The following is a 24,398-nucleotide window of genomic DNA, read 5'->3' on the forward strand; positions in this document are numbered from 1 at the left end:
TGCCTCACTTCTACTCTCCTGCATCATTTCACCAGGGATGTGGCCACTTGTTGAACTCAGGTAAAGTTCACAAAGGTGGGAGTTAATAGATGGCTATTGTGGAACCACCTATGCTCAGTGAGTCAACTGAGAGGACCTTGAGCAAGCTGCTCCTCTTCTCTAGGCTTCTTCCACTTTTTCATTGAAGTATTCAGAGATTCTACAGAGTTATATATATTAAAGCTATGGGTGTGATCTTTTGCAGTGGTCTCTATTTCATTTTGTATTCCCAGCTGCAGAACGTAACCACCTCATATCATTCCTTCTTAGTTCATTTTCTAGTATATTTTTGCTGTGTCCCAATTTTGAAGATATGTTCACCAAATGTTCTGTGATGCCTCTGCACTTCTAGCAAAAATCACAGTCAGTCAATGGCCAATGAGAACTACACAAGGGTCACTGAGTTCATTTTCACAGGTTTGAATTACAACCCTCAGTTGCAGGTGTTCCTCTTCCTGTTCTTTCTGAGTTTCTACGTTATCAACTTAACAGGAAACTTAGGGATGATTATTCTGATATGTATCAGTTCCCGCCTTCACACACCTATGTACTTTTTCCTCAGCCACTTGTCCTTTGTGGACATGTGCTTGTCTTCAGTTGTGAGCCCCAAGATGCTCACTGACTTCTTTCTGCAGAGGAAAGTCATCTCTTTCTTGGGCTGTGCTTTGCAGCAGTGGTTCTTTGGGTTCTTTGTGACAGCAGAGTGTCTTCTCTTGGTGTCCATGGCCTATGACCGCTATGTAGCCATCTGTAACCCATTACTGTACTCAGTTGCCATGTCCCAGAGGCTCTGTATCCAGCTGGTGGCTGGCCCCTATGTCATTGGCTTCATGAACACCATGACTCATACAACAAACACATTTCGCCTCCCTTTTTGTGGCCCCAATGTCATCAATCACTTCTTCTGTGATGTGTTCCCCCTGTTTTCCCTTGTATGTGGTCATACAGGGCTCATTAATTTGCTGGTTTTCATTATGGCTGGAGCTGTGGGAGTCTTCAGTGGTCTGACCATTATGATCTCCTACATTTACATCCTCACTGCCATCCTGAGGATCCACTCAGCTGATGGGAGGCGCAAAGCCTTCTCTACCTGCTCCTCCCACCTGACAGCCGTCTCCATCATGTTTGGTACCCTGTTCTTTATTTATGTACGACCAAGTGCCAGTTTCTCCCTGGATCTCAATAAAGCAGTGTCTGTGTTTTACACAGCAGTCATCCCTATGTTGAACCCACTTATCTACAGCTTGAGGAACAAGGAGGTCAAAGATGCCCTTCATAGGACTCTCCCTAGGAAGATGACTTTTTTGGCCTGAATTCTTTTCTGGAAAGCATTTGGGGGAGAAATCTCAATGGAAAGACTGATTGTGTGATTCTTAGGCTACTTGCAAGTGCTTGGAGGCTGGACGATGCCCCTTTATCCATTCATCTATCCAGTCCTTGGTCATTTAGTCAATTAGTGTAGATTTATTAAGCCTTGTAAGTGATTTTTCTCTGTAATATACCAATATTGTAGATGGAACCCACAGTCTATTTAATTTTGCTTCTCTTGTACACATCACAGTCCAATTATTTTCACAAAAGCTTTATTTTATTCCTGTCATTAATTATCTATCATCTGCTAACATCTTTTGTCTTCCTGCTTTCTCCTTGGGATTAGAATTTTAGAACACAGTACTGTAGTTTTTGCACTCACATCTAGGTCCCACTAGTAAGAATATGTAAAATGAAAGTGATGCAGGGTCTCATATTTAAGCTTATGAATGGAAAGAAATCCTAGGTTTTCAATAATGATTTTGAGGGTGTCCTTTATACAAACACTACACTCATCTTGGGGAATGAAGATGGAGTTGTGTTCAACTGGGACAGATGGGGTGGTCCACAGTGTCTGTTTATAGTGGTAAAGAGACCTGTGGTAAGTTTAATGGATTTAACACCTGCCAGAGCTAAAGGAGTTCATCATCACCAAGCCTTTAGTAGTTTTAATGTTTAAATAGTTATTTAAGGAAAAGAAGAAGATCAAAACTATGAACAGTAAAATGAGTAGCTTCCAACTGTCAACAACTGAATCTTAAACAAAACAAAACAAAAGAAAACAAATTATGCAAATAACTAGAAACAGAACAGAATTATGGATGTGGAGATCACATGGGAGGGTTATTAGTGGGGAGGAGGATGGAGGAGAATGGTGGTAAAGGTACAAGGATTAAGAAACATAATTGGTAGGTACAAAATAGACAGGACAATGTTAAGAGTAATATAGGAAATGGAGAAGCCAAAGAGCTTATATGCACAACCCTTGGACATGAACTAGGGAGGAGGGATAGCTGGAGACAATGGTGGTACCAGGAGGAGAGGGCCAAAGGGGGGAAAATTGGGACAATTGTAATAACATAATCAATAAAATATATTAAAAATAAATAAATAAAAATAAAATGTCAAAAAAATCAACCAATGAATGCCAAAAAAAAAATAGAAGAAAAAAATAAATGTCACCTTCCCAAATAACCCTGTCCTGAAAAGGTAATATAATGCACTTGTCACTCCCTACCCTCTTAAAATTTTTTATGTTTTTTCATAGTAATAGATATATTTTTAACAGATGCAACAATTTATTTGTCTGTTACTTATTATTTCTAGTAGAATATATATTCTAAAAGGGCAGAATTTTCTTATATTATTCTTGTACTTTATAGCTGTAATGCCTAGACAAGAGCCTAGAAAACATATTGGACCTTCAATGAACACTGAATTAATAAAAGAAGGAAGAAAATAAAAATTTTAGACTAAATTAGTGTCATTTAAAATTTTGTCCAATTTACTTGGGTAAGTATGATTTTGGGGTGATGTCTCCTCAATGAATGTAGCTCCCACTTGAGTTCCACAAAGCCAAAAGAACAGAAATAAGATTCTCAAAGGTGGTCATATTTGGTTATGTGAATTCTGCTGCTGCTGATTAATGCACTGTGGAGAACATTTCTATGTCTAATTGTAAGTATTTCTTTTACCTGGACACTCTATAACCACCCAGCTACTGCACAGGTGTCAGGCCACAAAAATGATGCTTCCATCATCAATAGTAGCTCTCATAATCAGAGTTGAGATTAATTTTAAAAAACTGATCAGGTTCATTTTAGAGATTTTTCCCTTGAGCATTTTAATTCAGATTTTGGAAAGATTGAAGAGTTTATTCAGCATTGTTGTTAATATTTTAGGCAAGTTTAGTTCCTCTGGATTACCTAGATTCAGAAACTCAGTCTTGTGGGGTTCTGGATATAAGTGAAATAACATCCTGGATTAGAATGATCCTGGTTCACAATGATGGGATAAAGTTGTTTATGTAGGTTGGAATAAGTGTCAGAATACTTGTGGATCATTCCACATTTTTCCTGGCTAAATTTCTTTGGGGCTGTGGCCAAGGGATCATTTTTCTTTTCGGAGAGATAGGAATAGTATCTACCAGTATTCCTGAAATATGACATCTAAAATACTTATATTTCAGGAGTAATTATTCATAATTCATGAGAAAAAGTGTCTGCAATATGTGAGTACTTTGTAAAATATCTGTGTACATATCTGTGTTAGCAATGTACCCTCACTTGCTATATAAATGTTGCTATTAAGAGTTCCTGTAAATGTTGCCCTGTCTTAAAACAATAAAGGAGAATTTATAATTTTAGAGTAGGCAAAGATTCAGATATGAAAATAAATGTTATTGTTTTAAAATAAAAACATTTTCTATTGAAATACATGGAAACATTTAAAAGAGAAACCTCAGAATAAGGGAAAAGTTTGCAGCATATTCAATTGACTAAATATCAATACTTACAATATGGAAATACTTATGACAATTTAATTAAGAAAAGACAGTAAATAAAATGGTGACAAAGCTGGAAAAATATATGAAAGAAATCACATTCATTTTATCCTTGTGCCTCCTCCATATATTATTTTCAGTGCACACCAAAACAGGAAAAATTATGGGAGATGACTGCTCTGGAGAAACTGAACACATGCACAAAAACAGATGTACAAAAGTTCTTAGCTGAATGTTGCTTGTAGTTCCAAAAATGGAAATAGCCTATATAGCAATAACAGTTATGTACAATTGGATACTGTACAAATTAAAGTGATTGCATTAGACAAGTGTACCTTTTAGTTATAAATCTCAGAAATATCATTTAATACCATTTATATATTTCTTTTTTTAAGATTTTATTTATTTATTTTTTTAGAGAGGGAAGGGAGGGAGAAAGAGACACAGAGAGAAACATCAATGTGCGGTTGCTGGGGGCCATGGCCTGCAACCCAGGCATGTACCCTGACTGGGAATTGAACTTGCGATGCTTTGGTTCACAGCCCATGCTCAATCCACTAAGCTATGCCAGCCAGGCTTCATTTATATATTTCAAAAGCAGAATGAATAATATATATTGAGTATGCATATTCACATTGGTACAAAGTAAACAAAAGCATGGGAATGAAAATCACCAAGTCAAAGATGAAGGGAGGGGTAGGGGAAGGAGGTGGCAGAATGTTAAAAAAGAGTCTTTAGTCCAATCATAATGTATCACTCTAAAGAAAACCAAGCAAATACTAATTTTTTTTCCAAGTCAGCCTGTCAGTCCTTTAAAGTTGAAAGTGTAACTTAAAGCACAATTCCTTTGTCTTTGCTGAGAAAAATGCATCCCAGAACTTAGTGGCTCAAAGCACTTGGTTATTTCTTGCCATTCTATGGGCTCCGTGCATGATCTTTTTGCAAGTCTGGCTTGGCCCCATGAGGTGGCTACAATCTTTTGGGAGCTCTGCTGAGGCTAAACTTCTAAAATGATGTCACTGTTTAGTTAGGTGACTGGGTGCTGGCTGTTGGCTAGGGTGCCTTGGTATTCTCCCATGGAGTCTTTCATGTGCTAGTAGGTTACACAGGCTGCCTAATGTTATAGCCTCTGAACAGTGTTTGAAGAGACGAGAAGCAGGAGCTGAAAGCCATCTTGGTGCCTCTATTCCAGATTCTTATTTTAAAAAATAATTTTATTGTTGTTCAATTACAGTTGTCTGCATTTATCCCCCAACCCTACCCCCTACAGCAGCCATCCCCAGCTCCCTCCCCTGCTTCCACCCTGCCTTGGTTTTGTCCATGTGTCCTTTATAGTTGTTCCTGAAAACCCTTCTCCTGCTTCCCCCAATATCTCCATCCCCTCCCACCTCCCCTCTGGTTACTGTCAGATTGTTCTTATTTCCATGTCTCTGTTTATATTTTGTTTGCTTTTTTCTTTTGTCGATTATGTTCCAGTTAAAGGTGAGATTGTATGGTAATAGTCCTTCACTGCCTGGTTTATTTCCCTTAGCACAATGCTGTCCAGTTTCATCCATGTTGTTTCATCCATTTCTGGGCTCTCTATTCTGTTCCACTGGTCTATGTGTCTGTTCTTATGCCAGTACCAGGCGGTTTTGATTACAGTGGCCTTGTAATACAGTTTGATATCACGTATTGTGACCTTTCCCACTTTCTTCTTCTTTCTCCAAATTGCTGCAGCTATTCGAGGTTGTTTATAATTCCATATACATTTTTGAAATGTTTGTTCTATTCTTGTGAAACATGTCACTGTTATCCTAATAGCGTTTACATTGAATCTATAAATTGCTTTGGGTAGTATGGGCATTGTGATGATGTTAATTCTTCCAATGCATAAACATGGTACATGCTTCCACTTGTCAGTGTCTTCCTGAATTTCTTTCTTTAGTGTTGTGTAGTTTTCTGAGTACAGGTATTTCACCTCCTTGGTTAGGTTTATTCCTAGGTACTTTATTTTTCTTGTTCCTGTATCAAATGGGTTTTTCCTGATTTCTGTTTCTGATATTTCATTGTTGGTGTACAAAAACACTTTGATTTCTGAATATTGACTTTGTATCCTACTGACGCGTGATCACCGGCTGGCAGTGATCATGCAATGCCATGGATGGCTCGTCAAAACACGAGAAATGAATATATACAGAAACAGGCAATTTGCTGTGGAGAAGTAGGGACTGAGTGGCCACTCTCCCAAGTGGAAAAGCACCCTGCCTCCCTGCAGGTTAGGGGCCAGGTCTGGGATGGCATCATCACATTGGCCCAGCCTCCAACCCAGTTCCTCCATTTGCTGCTGGGCCTCCACTGCTGGTCTGTACCATGCTGGCACCTTCAGTTCACCAGTTGTGTTGTCCTTGAGTGCACCAATTAGGGACAAGCCACACACCATATTCTTTCTCTTTGATGCCCTATGGGCTGGGGACAATCAGAGTCTCTTCAGGGTAGTTTGGCTCCTTCAGGGAGTTAAGTCTTTCTGGGGACTGCTGACTCCCTGAAGCCTGCTGCTCTCCTCTGAGGCAGGTGCCCCCTCCATCTTCTTAGCAAACAAGAGGGACTGTGGTGGTGAGGGGTGCGTGCAGCCAAGGGTGCAGTGGTGGCAAGGGTGGGGCGGAGGTAGGGATTAGGCTGAGGATGTGGCTGCAGCAGGTGTGGGGTCACAGCTGGGTTGAGAGGGGTGGCCGCTGTAGGAGAGTTCCCAAAACAGCCATCAAGTGCCTTATTGATCAAAATACTCCTGTTCAAGCCTGCCACTCTTAACAAGTGCCTGACCTGTGTCATAGCCCAACTTTCCACTCAGACCAGGGACTATGTGGGTCAGGGTCCATCACAGACCAACTCTTGTTCATTTTCCAGGTGTTACCTGGCTCCCAATTTCTCTGGTAATGACCTAGCAGGCATCCACAGTCTCAGCAGGTGAACACTGCCCCTGTGCATCTCCCACTTCATCTTCATCTCCCCCAGTGACTTCAAGCATACAGGTCCATTCTGGTGCCATTCTATTCTCCCTGTTTCGCTAGGGAGGGAGCTGTTGATTTGGCTCTCTTCCAAGGATCCTGTGGCAGGCACCAGCTGGCACCAGGTTGGAGGCTACAGCAGCTCTGGTCCCAGCCCTGGTCCCAGGGACCTTATTGTCCCAAAGGAATCTCTTCAGCATCCATTTTCCAATGTCCTCTGTAATTTTGTCCTCGAACATTCATATATGCTCAGATACCATTAGAAGATTGGTTAGGTGTTCCACCTGTGCCAGGGTGAAGTGGGCTCCATTCCTACCTACCTCACTGCTATCTTCCTTAAACATTTTTTTATTGTTGTTTAGGTACAATTGCATCCATTTGCCTGTCACCACTCCCCCCATGCTGGCCATCCCCACTTTGCCCCCTTGATCCTATCCCCTTTGGTTTTGTCCATGTGTCCTTTATAGGTTTTCCAGAAAACCCTTCCCCCTTTTCCCCACAATATTCCCCCTCCCACCTTCCCTCCACCTCCACTCTGTAGCTTTGTTCTTTGTTCTTATTTCAGTGTCTCTGGTAATATTTTGCTTGCTTGTTTCATAAAACCATTATTATATGAAATGTTAAATGGGCTTATTTAAGAAAAAGTAGAAGATCAGCCATGGCCCAATGGATTAAGCGCTGGACTGCAAAGCAAATGGTCACCAGTTCGATTCCCAGACAGGGAAAGTGCCTGGGTTGTGGGCCAGGTGCATGATAGGGACCACGTGAGAGGCAACCACATATTGATGTTTCTCTCCTTGTCTTTCTCCCTCTCTTCTCCTCTCTTTAAAAATAAATAAATAGGAGGACTTCCGGCAAGATGGAGGAATAGGTGGACGCACCGTACCTCCTCGCACAACCAAGATTAGAACAACAATAATTTACAACAATAATTTACAGTCAGAATAATGCCCAGATCCGGCAGAGGATTTATCTGAATGGAAGTCGGGCAGCCAAGAAGTTGAAGTAGATACGTTCATCCGGACTGGTAGGAGAAGACGAGCTGGGCGGGCGCGGGACTGGCTCGGGTCGGGGGCTCGCAGAGGTTGGGGAAAGTTTGGTGCCAAATCAGCACGACAGCCATTTGGGGCACAAGAATGCAGCGGTGATCCCTGAGTACGCAAGCTGCGGCTGGCAGACCCAGAGGGGTCGCGATTGTGGATCACGGCAGAACTTGCAGCCCGGGAGCCCAGAGAAGGATCTGAGTCCAGGAGAACGGAACTACCGCCATTGTTTTCTCCCGTCCCTGCTCCTGCTCCCGCCCCGCCCCCACATATAATGTTACAATCTAGTGACTGGGGTGCCCAGCCGCAGTGAACACCTAGAGGCTCCGCCCCCCACCAGAGCAACCAGACCGGGGAAAAAAAAAGGAGAGACAGGGGAAAAATATGTTTTCAACAGAGCAGATCGGTCCCCCAGGACTCATCCTTTTGAGCGACCAAGAAATAGCTAATCTATCAGATGCACAGTTCAAAACACTGGTGATCAGAAAGCTCACGGAATTGGTTGATTTTGGGTGCAATTTAGATGAAAGGATGCAGGTTACCATAAAAGAGATGCAGGAAGATATGCGGAGGAGAGCCAATAGTGAAAGGAAGGAATCTGAGTCTCAAAACAATACAGTGGACCAGAAGGAAGATAGAATCAACCAAACAGGAAAGCATAATGAAATAAGAACTCAAAAAATTGAGGAAAAGATTAAGAGCATCCAAGACACCTTTAAATATTCCAATATCCGAATTATAGGGGTACCAGAATCGGAAGAGGAAAAGCAACAAATTGAGCATGTATTTGAACAAATAATAAAGGAGAACTTCCCCAATCTGGCAAAGGGAACAGTCTTCCAAGAAATCCAAAAAGCTCAGAGAGCCCCAAAGAAGTTGGACCCAAGAAGAAACACACCAAGGCACATCATTATTACATTAGCCAAGGTAAAAACGAAGGAGAGAATCCTAGAAGCAGCAAGAGATAAGGGGACAGTCACCTACAAAGGAGTTCCCATCAGACTGTCAGCTGATTTCTCCAAAGAGACCTTACAGGCAAGAAGGGGCTGGAAAGAAATATTCCAAGTCATGAAAGACAAGGACCTACATCCCAGATTGCTCTATCCAGCAAAGCTCTAATTTAGAATGGAAGGGCAGATAAAGTGCTTCTCAGATAAGGTCAAGTTAAAGGAGTTCATCATCACCAAGCCCTTATTTTATGAAATGCTAAAGGGACTTATCTAAGAAAAGAAGATAAAGAAAGGACATGTATAGTAAAAGGACAGCAAACTCACAAATATTAACAACCACACCTAAAGCAAAACCAAAAGAAACTAAGTAAACAATTAGAACAGGAACAGAACCACAGAAATGGAGGGCACATGGAGGGTTAGCAGGAGGGGGGTGGGAGGAGGAGAGAGGGGGAGAAGGTATAGAGAATAAGTAGCATAGAATGTAGGTTGAAAATAGATAGGGGGAGGGCAAGAATAGTACGGGAAATGTAGAAGCTAAAGAACTCATAAGTATGACACATGGACATGAACTAAAGGGGGGAAATGTGGGTGGGAGGGGGGTACAGGGGGAGGGGAGAGAAGGGGGAAATGGGACAACTGTAATAGCATAATCAATAAAATATATTAAAAATAAAATTAAAAAAATAAATAAAATATTTAAAGAAAATGTAGAAGATCAAAACTATGAACAATAAAATGGCAAAAATACATGTCTTTCAACAGTTAAATGTAAAAAAGGAAGCAATCAAGCAGAACAGAGACAGAATCAAGGATACTGAGATGAGGAGGTGGTGGGAGAATCGGTGAAGAGGTGAGAAGAAGTACAAATAAGTAGTTACAGAATAGCCATGAAAATGTATAGTACAGTATAAGAAATGGAGTAACCAAAGAACTTCTATGCACGGCCCATGGACATGAACAATGGTGGGGGGATTGCTTATGGGAGTAGGAGCTGATGGGTGTTTAGAGACAAAGGGAGAACAATCCAGACAACTGGAAGAGCATAATCAAGAAAATATTTTTAAAAAATCTTAGAAATATATGTCCTAAGGAGAAATTCAAAACAGGTTTACATGTAGAAATTAAAAATAATTGAGCATTAATCTAAATAGGAGGAATTCAAATATTAATTTTTAATTAAACCAATAAGTAAAGAAGAGATAACATTAAATATGTTGAGATTAAAGGGGTGTTAGGCACTAAGGGACTTTAAGGAAACACAATGTAATATCAAAGTTAAGCCACAAGGGAGGTTTTAAAGAAAGAATTTACAGTTGTATAGGTTCTTCACATGTTTTGAAAATTAACCACTTGTTTGCTAATATCTTCTTCAATTTGCTTGTTGGCTTTTTTTGTATTTCTGGTGATTTCTTTTGCTGTGCAGAGGTTTTTCTATTTGATATAATTCTATTTATTTATTTTTACTGTTATGCCCCTTGCCTTTGGGGTCAAACTTAATAAAAACCCTTCTAAGACCAAGGTTCATAAATGTTGTACCTATGCTTTCTTCTATGTAATTTATTGTTTCAGGTTTTCCATTTTGGTTTTTAATTCATGACAAAGAGTACTGTAGTTTCATTCTTTTCAAATCCCCAGCACCATTTATTGAAGAGGATTTCTTTTCTTCATTGTATGTTTTTGGTCCTTTGTCAAAAATTACTTGCCCATATACATACATGTGGGTTCACTCCTGGGCTCTCAATAGCCAAGCTATGGAAACAATCATATTGTCCTATACTAGATGTTTGGATAAAGAAGACATGGTGCATATGTGCAATGCAATGCTACTCAGTCACAAGAAAAGATGAAACACTGTCACTTGTGACAATATGGATGGATCATGATAATATCATGCTAAGTGAAACAAGCCAGACATAAAAAAAAACCAAGAACCATATTATTTCACTCATATGTGGGATACAAAACTGAGAACAAGAAAAGGACAAACAAGAAAAACAAACAAAGACAAACTTGTAGTCATAGACAACAAGTCTGGTGGTTACCAGAGGGAGGGGATGGGGGAGTAGTAGAGGGTAAAAAAGATCAAATGTATGGTGACAGAAGAAGATTTGACTGGGCAGCACACTGACAATGCAATGCACAGACTGTGTACCATAGAATTGTATACTTGGAATCTATGTGATCTTATTAACTAATGTTACCCACATTAATTTAACAAAAAACAGCATAGTCATATGCTACAAAATTAAAAAGAAAAGGGAAGCAAAAAAGAAAACTTTCTAGAGTAGGGAATTGTATTATATCTGAAGGACTTTTTTTTTTCTTACCTAGGCTAGAACCAAAATTCAGGTGTCTATACTGACTCTATTATGTCAGACTGATGCTGTTTGTCTTGGAGGTAAGAGAACACTCTAAGCATTCTGTTTTTTTTTTATTTGTTGGAAATAATAAAGTAATTTCTCTTGCCATATGCTAACTGTTCACATGTAATCTGCTAAATTGTAAGGGACAGTTAATACATTATTAGAATATAATGTTTTAAAAAAGAGAAAAAAAGATTTTCTTTTCCAGTTCTAGCTTACTATAGTTAAAATCTACATATTTTGGACAAAGTCCTGGGAAAATTATTTCTTTGGCAACATGGGGTAAGTGTTATATGTGAGGAAAGTCCATTTTATGCATTCGTAGCTCTTACTCCCATGACAGTAATGCAGAAGAGAGATGGGTACCACCTGATCTATGTTACTTCAACTTACAAGAATTTCATGGAGTTTCCTTTCTTAGCCTGGAACTAGAAGTGAGAGAGTCTACATCTAGCTAGAAGTAAACTTGAAATGATCAGAAAACAGATGTCATTGAACTAACTTAGGATATGAAGCAAAACTTGAGTTGCACTTTCCCTTAGTGGCCTCATTATGATGATATGGTATTCATTTGGGGACAGAGCATTTTCAGTAACAATAACAAAGAAAAAAATGATGCAACTTTTCAGGGGACTTGCACCTAACTGATAAAGACTAAGTATATTTTTTAGTGGAGTCTTCCACATTTTCTGTTTGGAGAAGACAAAGGATAATATCACATGACTATTGAAATTTCTGCCTCATCCTGTGTGTGAAGATACCATGTTAAGGGAAGAGATGAGACCTGGTGAACTTGGCTCATTTTTACTTTAGTTCTTCTCGTCATTTTGAAAGAGAAGGAGAGAATCTGTTCGAATGTAAGTTGAAATCTTCCAAATCACCTTCTTCATTCTACTTGATTTTTAAGAAGTTCAGGAGAACATAAATTATTTTGGGTAAGCTTAAAATAAATTATATATTTGCTTCATACCCAGAATCAGCGTGGTCCACATCTTTATTGGATGTTGAGCAAGACCTAAGGAGAGATCATTTAGAGATCATTCTAGAGATAAAATTAAATTTTGCAACCAGATCAAAACAAGTATAAAATTGGATAGAGATATTTTAGCAGCAGGGTGAGGGGGCATATAGCTCTGACTTTAATACCATCTCTGTCTAAACCAACTGAGTGCTTCCTTCCTAAAGGAAGACCAACACAGATGGTCTTGGTATTATCTAAGTGTACTGAACATTAGAGGCAATTGTGTCCACCACTCTGAGTAGTATTCTAAGCAGCAAATAATAAAAGAGAAACTAAGAAACTAAAATTTTCCTAAAGGGGTAGAAGGCTTGGGCAGTTGTAGAAACTATGATTGATAGAAAAGAGTTGAGAAGCTTCAGGCATCTGTTAAGGTGAAGACTGAGGCTGATGCAGTGGGAGTTAATAGACTTCTTAAGAGGTTCAATTAAGAGGTGAGTGTGATGGGTAGACAGTTTGACTGGCTATTTCATCTGTCTCTTTAATTCTGCCAAAGCCAAGGATATAAATTATAGTCTATTTTTTGCTTCACAGGAGGCCTTGCTAAAGTCAAATCATGAATTTCAAATTAGAAAGCTGAAGGGAAAGTGTCTATCATGTAAGTCTTATGTTGGACTTGATAGCCTTGGGCTCATAAATTTTTTCCAAAAAGAAATGTATAGTAGCTTACTGAACATTTTATGTTGATCCTCTTATTCTAAGTGTTTGAGAGTTCTCAGAGATCAAAGACAATAATCATATTAGCTAAATTGAGTACATGAAGTATTTAAGTAAAGTTCAGAGAGATCACCTGACTTAAATAAGGTCACCCGTAGGTGGGTGACATGAAAATCTATAGAAGATTCAGAGATGGGAGAATTTAGGCTGTTTTCTAAATTTCTTCCCTGCACTGTTTTCTTCCCTACAGTGTTTCCCTGCACTGGTACTTAAAGTAAAGAGTTTCTCATATCTTATGGGTTTCCCACTAATGGCCACTGGCTATAAATTCCACACCAGAAACAGGAAACCAGATATATGTTATCTTATGCTCATGTTGGAATGATTTTTTTGAAGTTAAAGGAATTGTGAATACATCAATATTTTCCATTGTGAGAGGGGGAAAAGCACAGACCGTTTTGACAGGTGTTTCAAAGCCCAATTCTGCCAGTCACTAGCAGAGAAATTGTGAATTTTAGCTTACAGTAATTATTACTGCTTAATTTTACTAGCGGTAAAATTGTGAATTTTAGCTTGGAGGCTTATTCAAAGAAGTAAGTAACACAAAAATACTAACCATTATTGTCCACATATTTAGGTGCTCAGTAAGATGCTGCTAGATTCCTCGGGTGCATTATCTCATTTAATCCCCATAAAAATGTACAAGGTTGATATTACTATTACTATTCCTGCTTCACAGAGGAACAAAAGTAACTTTCCTGGGGAGAGAAGGTGGATGTCAGAGCAGTTGGATAACATGCATTCAGCCTTATGTCATAATCACAAAATGCAAAGAAAGTCGTCTGAAAAATGAGTGACTGATCATTTGTTCTCCAGCTTGCCTCACTTCTACTCTCCTGCATCATTTCACCAGGGATGTGGCCACTTGGTGGACTCAGGTAAAGTTCATGAAGGTGGGAGTTAACAGATGTCAATTGTGGAACCACCTATGCTCAGTCAGTCAACTGAGAGGACCTTGAGCAAGCTGCTCCTCTTCTCTAGGCTTCCACTTTTTCATCTGTGTATTGACAAATTCTGCAGAGTTACATACATTATAGCTATGGGTGTGATGTTTTGCAGGGGTCTCTATTTCATTTTGTATTCCCAGCTGCAGCATGTAACCAACTCATATTATTCCTCGTAAGTTCATTTTCTAGTATATTTTTGCTGTGTCCCAGTTTGGAAGATATGTTCACCAAATATTATGTGATGCCTCTGTTCTTCTAGCAAAAATCACAGTCAGTCAATGGCCAATGAGAACTACACAAGGGTCACTGAGTTCATTTTCACAGGTTTGAATTACAACCCTCAGTTGCAGGTGTTCCTCTTCCTGTTCTTTCTGAGTTTCTACATTATCAACTTAACAGGAAATTTAGGGATGATTATTCTGATATGTATCAGTTCCCGCCTTCACACGCCTATGTACTTTTTCCTCAGCCACTTGTCCTTTGTGGACATGTGCTTGTCCTCAGTTGTGAGCCCCAAGATGCTCACTGACTTCTTTCTGCAGAGGAAAGTCATCTCTTTCTTGGGCTGTGCTTTGCAGCAGTGGTTCTTTGCATTCTTTGTGGCAGCAGAGTGTCTTCTTTTGGCATCCATGGCCTATGACCGCTCTGTAGCCATCTGTAACCCACTACTGTACTCAGTTGCCATGTCCCAGAGGCTCTGTATCCAGCTGGTGGCTGGCCCCTATGTCATTGGCTTCATGAACACCATGACTCATACAACAAACACATTTCGCCTCCCTTTTTGTGGCCCCAATGTCATCAATCACTTCTTCTGTGATGTGTTCCCTCTGTTTTCCCTTGTATGTGCTGATACAGGACTCATTAAGTTGGTGGTTTTCATCGTGGCAGGAGCTGTGGGAGTCTTCAGTGGTCTGACCATTATGATCTCCTACATTTACATCCTCACTGCCATCCTGAGGATCCACTCAGCTGATGGGAGGTGCAAAGCCTTTTCTACCTGCTCCTCCCACCTGACAGCCGTCTCCATCATGTTTGGTACCCTGTTCTTTATTTATGTACGACCAAGTGCCAGTTTCTCCCTGGATCTCAATAAAGCAGTGTCTGTGTTTTACACAGCAGTCATCCCTATGTTGAACCCACTTATCTACAGCTTGAGGAACAAGGAGGTCAAAGATGCCCTCCACAGGATTCTCCCTAGGAAGATGACTTGTTGGGCCTGAATTCTTTTCTGGAAAGCATTTGGGGGAGAAATCTCAATGGAAAGACTGATTGTGTGACTTCTAAGGCTACTTGCAAGTGCTTGGAGGCTGGATGACACTCCTTTATGCATTCATCTATCCAGTTGTTTGTTCATTTAGTCAGTTTGTATAGATTTATTAAATCCTGTAAGTGATTTTTCTCTGTACTATACCAATATTGTATTTGGAACCCACAGTCCATTTAATTTTGTTTCTCTTGTACACATCACAGTCTAATTATTTTCACAAAAGCTTTATTTTATTTCTGCCATTAATTTTCTATCATTCTTCTTATATGTTTTATCTTTCTGCTTACCCCTTGGGATTAGAATTTTAAAACACAGTACTGTAGCTTTTGCACTCTCATCTAGGTCCCACTAATGAGGATTTGTAAAATAAAAGTGATGTGAGATCTCATGTTTAAGCTTATGAATGGAAAGAAATCCTGGGCTGTCAACATTGATTTTTGGGGTGCCCTTTACACAAAGAAGTACACATATCTGGGGGAATGAAGATGGAGTTGTGTTGAACTCCGACAGATCAGGTGGTCCACAGTGTCTGTTTATAGTGGTAAAGAGACCTGTGCTCATGTTAATGCATTTTATACCTGGCATAGCTAAAGGAGTTTATCATCCCCTAGCCCTTAGTATTTTTAATCTTAAAACACTTATTTAAGAATAAGAAGATCAAAACTATGAACAATAAAATGAGTAGCTTACAACTGTCAACAACTGATTCTAAAACAAAAAGAAAACAAAGCAAAGTATGTAAGCAACAGGAAACAGAACAGAATCATAGGTGTGCAGATTAATTGGAAGGATTATCAGTGGGGAGGGGAGAGGTGGAGAATGGTGGAAAAGGTATAGGGATTAAGAAGCATAATTGGTAGGTACAAAATAGACAGAGGGATGTTAAGAATAGTATAGGAAATGGAGAAGCCAAAGAACTTACATGCACAACCCATGGACATGAAGTAAGGAAGAGGGATAGCTGAAGGCAATGGTGGTACCAGGAGGAGAGGGCCAAAGGGGGAAAAATTGGGACAACTGTAATAGCATAATCAATAAAATACATTAATAGTAAATAAATAAAAATAAAATGTCAAAAAAATCCACCAATGAATGCCAAAATAGAAAAAAGAAAACTTCTCCAATAACTCTGCCCTGAAAAGCTAATATAATGCAATTGTCACTCCCTACCCTCTTAACATTATTTATGTTTTTTCATAGTAAATGATATATTTTTAACAGATGCAACAATTTATTTGTCTGTTATTTGTTATTTCTAGTAGAATGTAAATTCTAAAGGGGCAGAATTTTCTTATATTACTCTTGTACCTTGTAGCTCTAATGCCTAGACAAGAGCCTAGAAAACATATTGGACCTTCAATGAATACTTACTGAATAAATAAAAGAAAGAAGAAAAAAAATTTAGACTAAATTAATGCCATTTAGAATTTTGTCCCATTTTCTTGGGTAAGTACGATTTTGGGGTAATGTCTCCTCAATGAATGTAGTTCCCACTTGAGTTCCACAAAGCCAAAGGACAGGAATAAGATTCTCAAAGGTGATCATAGGTGGTTACATGAATTCTTCTGCTGTTGATTATTGCACTGTGGAGAACATTTCTATGTCTAATTGTATTTCTTTTACCTGGACACTCTATAGCCACCCAGCTATTGCACAGGTGTCAGGCCACAAAAATGATGCTTCCATCATCAATAGTAGCTCTCATAATCAGAGTTGAGATTAATTTTAAAAAACTGATCAGGTTCATTTTAGAGATTTTTCCCTTGAGCATTTTAATTCAGATTTTGGAAAGATTGAAGAGTTTATTCAGCATTGTTGTTAATATTTTAGGCAAGTTTAGTTCCTTTGGATTACCTAGATTCAGAAACTCAGACTTGTGGAGTTCTGGATATAAGTGAAATAACATCCTGGATTAGAATGATCCTGGTTCACCATGATGGGATAAATCTATTTATGCTGGTTGGAATAAGTGTCAGAATACTTGTGGATCATTCCATATTTTCCTGGCTAAATTTTTTTGGGGCTCTGGCAAAGGGATCATTTATCTTTTTGGAGAGACAGGAATAATATCTACCAGTATTCCTGAAATATGGCACCTAAAATATTTATATTTCAGGAGTAATTATTCATAGTTCAGGAGAAAAAGTGTCTGTAATATGTCAGTACTTTGCAAAATATCTGTGGACATATCTGTGTTAGCAATGTATACTTACTTGCTGTGTTAATGTTGCTATTAAGAGTTCCTGTAAATGTTGCCCTGTCTTAAAACAATAAAGGAGAATTTATAATTTTAGAGTAGGCAAAGATTCAGATATGAAAATAAATGTTATTGTTTTAAAATAAAAACACTTTCTATTGAAATACATGGAAAGATTTAAAAGAGAAACCTCAGAATAAGGGAAAAGTTTGCAGCATATTTAATTGACTAAATATCAATATTTACAATATAGAAATATTTATGACAATTTAATTAAGAAAAGACAGTAAATAAAATGGTGACAAAACTGGAAAAATATGAAAGAAACACATTCATTTTATCCTTGCACATTCTCCGAATATTATTTTCAATGCATACCATGACATGAAAAGTTATGGTAGATCACTTCTCTGGAGAAACTCAACACATACACAAAAATAGATGTGCCAAAATCCTCAGCTTCATGTTGCTTGTAATGACAAAAATGGAAATAGCCTATATAACAATAATGGTTATATACAATTGGATACTGTACAAATTAAAATGATTGCATTAGAAAATGTACCTTTTAGTTATAAATCTCAGAAATATCATCTAATACCATTTATATATTTCAAAAGCAGAATGAATAATATATATTGAATATGCATATTCACATTGGTACAAAGTAAACAAAAGCATGGGAATGAAAATCACCAAGTTAAAGATGAAGGGAGGGGTAGGGGAAGGAGGTGGCAGAATGTTAAAAAAGGGTCTTTAGTCCAATCATAATGTATCACTCTAAAAAAAAACAGGCAAATACTAATTTTTTTTCCAAATCAGTCTCTTAGTCCTTTAAATTTGAAGGGATAACTTAATGCACAATTCCTTTGCCTTTGCTGAGAAAAATACATCCCAGAACTTAGTGGCTCAAAGCAATTGGTTATTTCTCGCCATTCTATGGGCTCCGAGCATGATCTTTCTGCAAGTCTGGCTTGGCCTCATCTGGTGGCTATAATCATTTGGGAGCTCTGCTGAGGCTAAACTTCTAAAATGATGTCACTGTTTAGTTAGGTGACTGGGTGCTGGCTGTTGGCTGGGGTGCCTTGGTATTCTCCCATGGAGTCTTTCATGTGCTAGTAGGTTACACAGGCTGCCTAATGTTATAGTCTCTGAACAGTGTTTGAAGAGACTGGAAGTAGGAGCTGAAAGGCATGTTGGTGCCTCTACTCCAGATTCTATTTAACATCGTAACAAGTTTTCATGATTAAACATGTCAAAGTTCTAGCTTGCTGGATCCATCCCTGTGTTCTCCAATGGAAGCATCACTCTTCTAAACTACTACAGCTCATGGTTCCACTTATGGTAAGCAGAGATTTAGTTGGTGGATCATTAAGGGTAAACAGGTTGAAGAGCCACTCCCATTTCCCCCCTGCACCCAGAAATTCTGGGTTCCATAAATTACTGGAAAAATAGCAATATGTACTGGTTTCAGATTTAGAACATGTAACACATCCTGGAGGCCATTGCCCCATCCCTCTGAAGTATTGCCAACCGAGCTTGTCCCATTACTGAGGTTTGAAATGCTGTTCCAATGTTTCAGGCACACTGTTTGAATTTCTTAACACTAAATGTGTTTTCTTCACCATGGTCTTTCAACGGTCACCCCAGGGCAGGGCTTCAGTCTGGCAGCTGTCCACTTATGTGTGGTGCCAGCGTATCATGTTGAATCATCTGAAAATAAGGCCCCAATGTTTTCTTCCATATTCAAGTTGTCATAAAAAAATACCACATATGGCTGCAAGTTCAAGCTTTGAAGGACAAAGCCATACAGCAAGAGCATGAACCAAGGGCACCTGAACCACTTAGTCATGCGATTTACTTGTATCTTCAGGAACAGGAGTGCTGTTGACCACTGTGCATGCTAATATTACGGGTTAGTGGAGAGACAACATCCTGCTCAGGAGGTGGAGGTTGCACAGTAACACGGTTACCATGGCTACTCATTCAGTCTCTTTCAGGGTCTATTAAAAAGTCAAAAGCTGTTTTTTAAAAGGTGAAGACTTCTCAGCAGAGGAAGTTACTACCTTGTTTTAAAATCCTGGTGGTCTAACCTGTAATTCTCTAGAGGAGTTCCTCCAAAGGTCTGCACATCCTCAATTCTGATATACTTCAAGAACAATCATATACGTGGGGTCACTTGTCTCAAAATAACACAGCAGCTGGCACTGCAGACTGGACTTGGAATTTTCTCTTGTTTTGGGACCCACAAAAAATGGGCAATATTTTGAGTAACTTTGTAAACGGGTTGGAGTACTTTGCCTAAAATTGGTGTGTGTTGGCCACTAAATCAAAAGAGGCCACTGAAGTTTGGTGTTGAGGAGGCAGAATTTGAGAAATAAGGCTTTACCTTAGTTTTATTGATTCCAGGGGGCACTTTGGTTGTGTGCAAAGAAAAGCTGGTAGTCCATTTCATGCTGCAATTTTTCTGCGTAATTTCAAAGAAATTTAAGTCATTAAAAATGGCATAAGAGACCTTCATTTGTCTTAATTATCCATTTGGAAGCTTGGGAGAAATATGTTGCTAGTGATTCTCCAGAGTGTGAGTCCCCAGGGCTACAGAGTGCGATGTAAGAGCCCTGTTTTCCCCATCACACTCAGCTTACAAGAAACAGGGGTGGTGACCTGTTTCTCTGTAGCAGGTAAGTTTATTTAGGTTTTTATGAAACAGTGAGCATGTTTTCTAAATGTGATAACTAGCCTTTTCTTTTATTTTTCTTTTGATATTAGTAAATGTTATCCAATTCTGAGTCCAATTGTATTAAAGAAAGAAGTTAACCCTAATGGAGGTACTTGACATCAAGTTCATTGACAACCATTTCACAAAGAACAGAATAAACGTGCCACCTGGAAAGAGATATTCATTCATATCCTCTTTATATGCACCTTATATTGGTATATAAACTTTCACAAGCAAGCATATACTTAGTTCTGAGAGAACTGAGCATGACAAATCCTGACACCCTTAAGAAGCTCAAGATTTCTCTAATATTTTACTTTATCCTTAGAATAGAAACATAGTCTCTTGAATATTTTAATTGATGTATATGTACAGGCTAAATATAGTAGTAATATATGTACTTTTTTGAGGCAAGCAATTTACATGTCTTCACAGATTCACTATGCATGTATGTACAAACATATCAGCTGTGTGCATGTTATGCTACTAGCTAGTGTGAATGTACACACTATAATATGATAAGTATTTCTCATGCAAATGCAAATTGCAATGGAGATGAAAAGATGTTTTAGAGACTCAGCCTGGTTTGTTACATCCATAGCAGTTATCCGAACAAGACATGTTCTATATGGAAGAAACTAAGACCCAAACTCTTCTCCTTTTCTTTGATCTACCACAGAAATTCATGACGTTTGTCACTTATTGCCATAAATTTCTTTGACAGAAAAAATTCTTTCCCCCCACCCCTCCTTTCAAATATACTAGGGTGATGGCGGCAAGAAATATGAGTGTGGAGACAGTCTTTGTCCTCTTGGGTTTCACAGATTACCCAGAGCTTCAGATCCCTCTCTTCCTCGTGTTTCTGCTCATGTACATTGTCACTGTGGTAGGCAATCTCGGAATGATAGTAATAATCAAGATTAACCCCAGGTTTCACACCCCCATGTACTTTTTCCTTAGTCACCTTTCTTTTGTTGATTTTTGTTATTCTTCCATCGTTACTCCCAAACTTCTGGAGAACTTGGTCATGGCTGATAAAAGCATCTTCTACGCTAGCTGCATGTTGCAGTACTTCCTGTCTTGCACTGCTGTGGTGACCGAGTCCTTCTTGCTGGCAGTGATGGCCTATGACCGCTTTGTGGCCATCTGCAATCCTCTGCTCTACACAGTGGCCATGTCACCGAGGCTCTGTGCCCTGCTGGTGGCTGGATCATATCTCTGGGGCATGTTTGGCCCCTTGGTACTCCTTTGCTATGCTCTCCAACTAAACTTTTTTGGGTATAATGTAATTAACCACTTCTTCTGTGAATATACTGCTCTCATCGCTGTCTCGAGCTCTGATATACACATTCCCCAGCTGCTGCTCTTTGGTTTCGCCACTTTCAATGAGGTGAGTACACTACTGATCATCCTCGCTTCGTATGCTTTTATTTTTGTGACTGTACTAAACATTCGTTCTGCCAGTGGACGTCGCAAAGCCTTCTCCACCTGTGCCTCCCACCTGACAGCCATCACCATCTTCCATGGGACCATCCTCTCCCTCTACTGTGTGCCAAACTCCAAAAACTCTCGGCAAACTGTCAAAGTGGCCTCTGTCTTTTACACAGTGGTCAATCCCATGCTGAACCCTCTGATCTACAGCCTGAGGAATAAAGATGTGAAGGATGCCTTCTGGAAATTCATAGACACAAAAGTCCCATCTCACTAAAACAACCTCAAAGGATATTTTCAATCCCGAAGAGAACAGGAATAGAATCTGAAACACTTCTAAAACCTTTAGTAAATATTTGCATGAGGTTTTTATGGATGTCTGTGATGTTACCATATTGTGACTTGGTTAGCTCAAATACCTTGAAGGTGCCAAAGAAGTTAATTCTGGGATAAATTCCACAGGGTTTTGGTCTATAAAGCATTTATTTCTTCAAATTCTGTAAAAAAAACCCCACATAAAATACTACAAAGCACAACAGGTGGTTCATACAGAGAATAAAGTTACTGAAAGGATGATCTTCACTCACCTTAAAAAAAGTCTTTCTGCTTTGTTACTGCACTTGACCATGGGTGGCTTGCCTTTAAATGTATTTGTGTTGTGTGTCACTGAAGCATTGTGTCTTTGTTGGGAGGTACAGGGGTATATGCTGTATGATAGAAGCAGGAATAAGTCTTTGCTGATACTTTCCTTCCTGGGAATCTGTGAATTCCATGAATGGACAGTCATCTTATGTTGAGAAACAATTGACTTAAAACGGGAACTTACTGTTGACTCCAAATCTAGTGCCCTTTTCACCAGAATACCTCTGAGACTATTAGTCCGAGAGGTCATGAAAATTAATTTTGTCACTTGGAAATGACAATCACTGGAGTCACTTTAATATCCTTAGATTATGTGTGGATATTCTTTCTAAAAAGGCTGCATTCCAAGTCTTACCAGGTCTGGAAATTTCTATAAGCATTATTCAGTCTAGTGCATACATGTTAGGGTCAAGGTGAAGGTAATATACATTTTATTGGGGAATACTGAGGAATCATTTCAAAACTTCTGTTATAATGTTTTTATGAATGACTAGCAAGCATGAATATCTAGTAAAAAACAGCTTAAAAATCAAAGCAAATTATAGTAGGAAGGCTATCCTTATAGAATTTAAAATTAATTATAGACATTATTATTAAAACAGTGTCATATTGGAACAAATAGATGGTCATGTGAGAAGAAGATAAATGTTTTATTTCACATGCCTTGAGAGAGTTCTAAAACAAGTTTAAAATTTAGATTATCTGAATATACAAAACTTCTTGGCAAAAACAACAGAAAAAAATTAAAAGGACCAATAAAAGGCACTACTTGTATCACACATAGTAGAAGAAAAAATGACAACTTTATAGAGAAATAGACATAAGATATAATTAGCTTATAAAAAAGGAATACAAACAAACTTTAAACATATGAAGAGTTATTCAACTTGACTCAGAATAATAAACTACTCAGAATAATAAACATATAAATAAAAACTGCCCTGAGCTACTGTTTCTTGCCTATGGAAATGGAACAAATCCAAAAGTTTAATGACAAATCCTGTAAATTAACCTGCAGAGAAGAAGATTTTTTTATACACTGGGGAAAGTAGGTAACATATTACATGTGATTTGAAGTACTAGCAACATTACCTATAAACTTATCCTCTTTCAAAATATGCACAGGAATCTGCTCCAAAGATAGAGTATTAAAATATAAATCACATATTCACAAGCATTATTTATAATAACAATAGACTGAATAAAATCCAATACCAAAGTGGTTGAAAAAACTATTGGTCACAATAAAGAAGTATACAGCTGCGAAGATGGAAAGTCCCTGTATATTGCTATGTGATAACCCTCCAGAGTTTATTATTAAATGAATAAAAAGATAAAAAGCAGAAACGTTTTTACAGTGTGGTAAGTTGTGTGAAAAAAACAGAGAAAGGTAATATAAAAACTGATAAAGATAAGGAGAGATGCAAAAAACTTTTAAGAATGTACCTTAAAATATAGCTTAGATTTGAGGGAAATGTAGAATTTAACTTAATTTAAAAGACACCCATTTATGTCAAACTGTATACAAAAATCTGTAAAAATTACAACAAGGTAAAAACAAATGAATGTATTTATAATAGAAACACAGTCACACAGGGAAAAACATTTTCTATAAAGGGCTTTAAACATAGCATTTTGAGTGTACTTCCTCATTATGCAATGCTTTTTTAGTGTAAAATAAAATAAATAATCATTGTAACTGAGGTGATTGGCATAAGAGAGGAGTTACAGCTCTAAAGTAAGAGAGGTAAATAAAGAACTCATCTTAATTTGAATTAGAAATTTAGTTTGAAACATTTTTCTCTTATAACAAATACCACTTAAAAATCACAACCTAATAGCAATGAACATCCTTATTCCCCAAAATTCTCTCTGAAGAAAAATCTTTGCCCTCTAAATAGAACCAGAATTTCTTGAAAAAATAAGTGATTTGAAGTCTGAGGTAGAAAACGTAATGGGAATACTGTTAGTAGCTAGTAGGTTCATTTCAAAGAGACATAGGAGACAATTTAAAATGGCTTCCAATGGCTTGGGATTAACATAAAAATGAATATGTACTGAAATAAATTAAAAACATCAAACACATTAATTTTAAACATTTAAATCTAGATATTATAAAAGAAAAACAAATCATTGACTACCATTAAAGGTTGCTGTGGGGTATCAGGTAGTTACTCTGAAAATTGATAAAAGAGATACATACTTATTCTGTTAATCCTTTATGAATTGTATCTCAGGGTTACCTAACAGTTAATGAGGGG

At 38.3% G+C, this 24,398-nt stretch overlaps 3 protein-coding genes across 3 annotated transcripts; all 3 read left to right on the forward strand.

Annotated features, from left to right (window-relative positions):
- The first annotated feature begins 235 nt into the window (after positions 1-235).
- Positions 236-1,352, forward strand: LOC114500818 (olfactory receptor 1009-like). Its single transcript, XM_028517595.2, has one exon. It carries the CDS (start codon positions 411-413, stop codon positions 1,350-1,352), a length of 942 nt encoding a protein of 313 aa, XP_028373396.1. The 5' UTR covers positions 236-410.
- A 12,807-nt stretch (positions 1,353-14,159) lies between these two features.
- On the forward strand, positions 14,160-15,763 carry LOC114500799 (olfactory receptor 1009-like). Its single transcript, XM_028517584.2, has one exon. It carries the CDS (start codon positions 14,160-14,162, stop codon positions 15,099-15,101), a length of 942 nt encoding a protein of 313 aa, XP_028373385.1. The 3' UTR covers positions 15,102-15,763.
- A 4,993-nt stretch (positions 15,764-20,756) lies between these two features.
- Positions 20,757-22,859, forward strand: LOC114500342 (olfactory receptor 5D14). The gene has a single exon (XM_028517010.2). It carries the CDS (start codon positions 20,834-20,836, stop codon positions 21,770-21,772), a length of 939 nt encoding a protein of 312 aa, XP_028372811.1. The 5' UTR covers positions 20,757-20,833; the 3' UTR covers positions 21,773-22,859.
- Positions 22,860-24,398: the final 1,539 nt, after the last annotated feature.

Source organism: Phyllostomus discolor, chromosome 6 (genome assembly GCF_004126475.2).
Source record: "Phyllostomus discolor isolate MPI-MPIP mPhyDis1 chromosome 6, mPhyDis1.pri.v3, whole genome shotgun sequence".
Taxonomy (NCBI): Eukaryota; Metazoa; Chordata; class Mammalia; order Chiroptera; family Phyllostomidae; genus Phyllostomus; species Phyllostomus discolor.